The following is a 3,108-nucleotide window of genomic DNA, read 5'->3' as shown; positions in this document are numbered from 1 at the left end:
TGTACTTGAGTAAAAGTTGAAGCCCGACCCTCCTCTCATCCATCAGGCTGCAGCACAATAGTTGTGTCTGCGTGGGACAGCTCTCTCTTCTTCACACTGCCATGGAGAGGACAGAGCTTCTGCAGGAATCTGATCCCTTCCTCAAATCAAGCAGCTCATGAGCTCCACAGCTCAGAGCTTCTTCACACACACTGTCTCCAGTACAGGTTAGCTCTGAGTGTTAGCCATGCTAATGTGAACACCGACCATATTACGTCCAAAATAGACGGGCATTGTTTCTGATAGCAACGTTTCTGATAGGCCCGTGATAGGTCCACATTTCAGATATTATGTCATATCGGACGCAAATCTGGATCAGCTCTGTTGTTCCCCCGTTTTTAGAGATTTGGGTACGGAGGGAAAGAGAGAGGGTTTTGTGTTCTGACAATTTGTGAGTGACACCGGGGACACATGGTGATGTATAGAAGACATCACAAAGTGCATGATACGAGACTTTTAATGCAAGACCTCTAGAGGTAACTTCATGAATTGACGCGATGCTCTCACAAAACCCCTGTGTGCAGTTATTACGCAATCACCGAATGTTTTGAAATGTCTCTGGAATCAAACTGAAAGACAGTGGAACAAACTTTCCAGAAGATTTAGGACTGTAACATATTTCCACATCTTCCCTCTGAGGTCCGAAGCCACTCACACGTGTCTGGGATTCTCTGCTGGAGCTCTGATTGTCTCTGCGTTTCTCTTTTAGTGCTGCCTCAGGCCAGATCTCCAGCTGAGGCAGACTTTAAAACCGCTGTTAGAGTAATAAGTAATGGATGACGGTAAAACTTTAGAGGAGCAGCCGCAGTATATACTGGGGGCAGGTGAGCATTATGCAGCAGCAGATGAATCTGACGCCTGAATCTCTGGACTGTGATCAAGGGTCTCTTCTCTTTTCGAGGTGATCGTGTGAGAGATGCAACAGTTTGTCAGTCTGCCATCTGAGCCTCCTTGGGACGCCACGTGATAAGAAACGGCACACTCCAGTGAAGAAGAAGCATTACAGAGGAGGAGTCAGTGAGTTATAGATCAATAAGACAGATTTCTATGACTGTATGGCAAACTACTTCAGACCGTCAGCCATGAGTGACAGATACAGAAACTCTAAAATGTCTTATTACAATTAGCAGTATTTAATTCCACTATTCAGTATTTTACATTCTGCTTGTATTTGATATTTTGAGTATAGTGAATTTATTTCTACTGTTACTACATTTTATTCCTATTTTTATACATTTTTGTCTGAAGTAAAGACGCCTGGCACTGTACCTATTGTGCATATGTCAATAAAGCTTTTGAATCTTGAATCTGCATTGCCTGACCCCCCGCGCATTTTAAACCAGCTTTCTGTAACTTGACATGATTTAGGACCTCCAAACGCATCTCTGACTTCATCCACAAATCACAAGTGGCCTTTTTGTCATTGCATGATCCACAGAGTATATTTGACAGGACAGTCCTCCCTAACCTTGCTGACTAATACACACTATTTAACGGTTTCCTGACACTCACTCTCTGAGTCGCTGATGCCGCTGTCGCTCACGCTCGCGCTGCTCCTCCTCTTCATCGTCTTCAGGTGTTCATCGTACCGAAAGTGACGTTTCTCCACCGGCGACGTGAAGTCCTCCATCACCGCGTCAAACTCACACAGCACGTCCGTCAGATCCTCTTGCAGCAACTTGGCTGCAGGAAAAAGTGAGGAAAATATGAAATGAATAACTTGAAATATAAGGAAAAACATGAAAATATATATAAAGATATCAGGGATTGACAATAAACCAAAAGTACCAATAATATTGTGAAAATAGGGATGCCTGATTTCCAAAATGCATAATTAAACATTTATACTTTAAACATTACATTTAAATACTTTCTATGATAATTGTCTTGGTGTAGTAAGCTAAAGACAATTAAAGCGTAATAAGCAAGTGCTATTATTCAAAAATAAAGATAATACAGGATAGAAAAACAAACTTTGTATTTACCTTGAGGCTTCAGCTTTGGAGACTTCATTATTCCAGTGATCAGGTTTGAGATTATCCAAAATCTGAGTTATAAAATATAAATATGTAAGTTTGTCCTCAGTGTAAAGTCCCACAGTGTCCTCGTGCAACTCGTCTTGAACTAACCCCTCAGCGCGAGCTCTGCCTCCTTATAATGAGCCTGTCAGAGGGGGCGGGACGTGTGTGTGTGTCATAGGTGCGTGTGTGTGTGTGTGTGTGTCTGTGTGTGTGTGTGTGTGTGTGTGTGTGTGTGTGTGTGTGTGTGTGTGTGTGTGTGTGTGTGTGTGTGTGTGTGTGTGTTCCCGCGTTCCCGTGTTCCCGGTCACTCCTCTGAAGTCCCCTCGTGAAGTGATGTTTGTAAACAAGTCGTGTGTCGCATGCCAGGCAGAGGTGTAGAGCACAGATATTAATAATCCTGACCCAGTCATTCTCATTTTGTCACCGGGCAGATCCTCACAGGACCAGAATACACACACAGACTCATGGACTCCTGCCCTTAAATAATACTTTATATGAAGCTAATTGGCGTGATATGTAGGCTACTCGTGAAATATAGCAATTAAAAGTTTAAGGCTAGAAAATACTTAATACTTAATTTTACTTCACTTTAAATTAGAAGCAAACATTACTACGTTGATGCATTGCTACACATAATTATGTATTATACAAAGCATAGGATCAGCTTATATAACAACACACTGATATAGCACGGTTATAAGTGGAACTACCCAACAGTATTGATAAAACATGACCTTGGTAGATAAAACATTACAAGCCTTCTCACATTCATGTCTAACAAATGGATATAGTAATTAAAACAAATTGAGACGGGCCATTATACCTTTATACTTTTACCTGTTATTGATTCAAAAGTATTTTACATTCAGTAAAGTCATCTGTGTATGTCTTCCATTATTACTATTTACCAAATGATTAACCTGTGTCCCAGCAAGTGATGATTTTTCTGTTACATAGTTAAAAACATTGCATGTATATTGAGAACTTCTACAGCTGTTGGAAAAGGTTAATTGATATGGTATGAGCCTTTAAATGTTGACCTGTAGTT

The 3,108-nt window shown here is 41.1% G+C and overlaps 1 protein-coding gene across 1 annotated transcript; it reads right to left on the bottom strand.

The window, feature by feature from the left end:
• Window positions 1-1,508: 1,508 nt before the first annotated feature.
• On the bottom strand, window positions 1,509-2,171 carry rgcc (regulator of cell cycle). The gene is made up of 2 exons (XM_010785341.1): window positions 2,025-2,171; window positions 1,509-1,722 (listed from the first exon to the last, which is right to left on the bottom strand). Exons 1-2 carry the CDS (start codon window positions 2,050-2,052, stop codon window positions 1,526-1,528), a joined length of 225 nt encoding a protein of 74 aa, XP_010783643.1. The 5' UTR covers window positions 2,053-2,171; the 3' UTR covers window positions 1,509-1,525.
• Between the last annotated feature and the right edge of the window lie 937 nt (window positions 2,172-3,108).

This window comes from Notothenia coriiceps, unplaced genomic scaffold, assembly GCF_000735185.1.
Source record: "Notothenia coriiceps isolate Sejong01 unplaced genomic scaffold, NC01 NC01_scaffold00027551, whole genome shotgun sequence".
NCBI lineage: Eukaryota > Metazoa > Chordata > Actinopteri > Perciformes > Nototheniidae > Notothenia > Notothenia coriiceps.
Note: the sequence above shows the minus strand (reverse complement) of the source record. Positions and strands in the feature narration are given on the sequence as shown.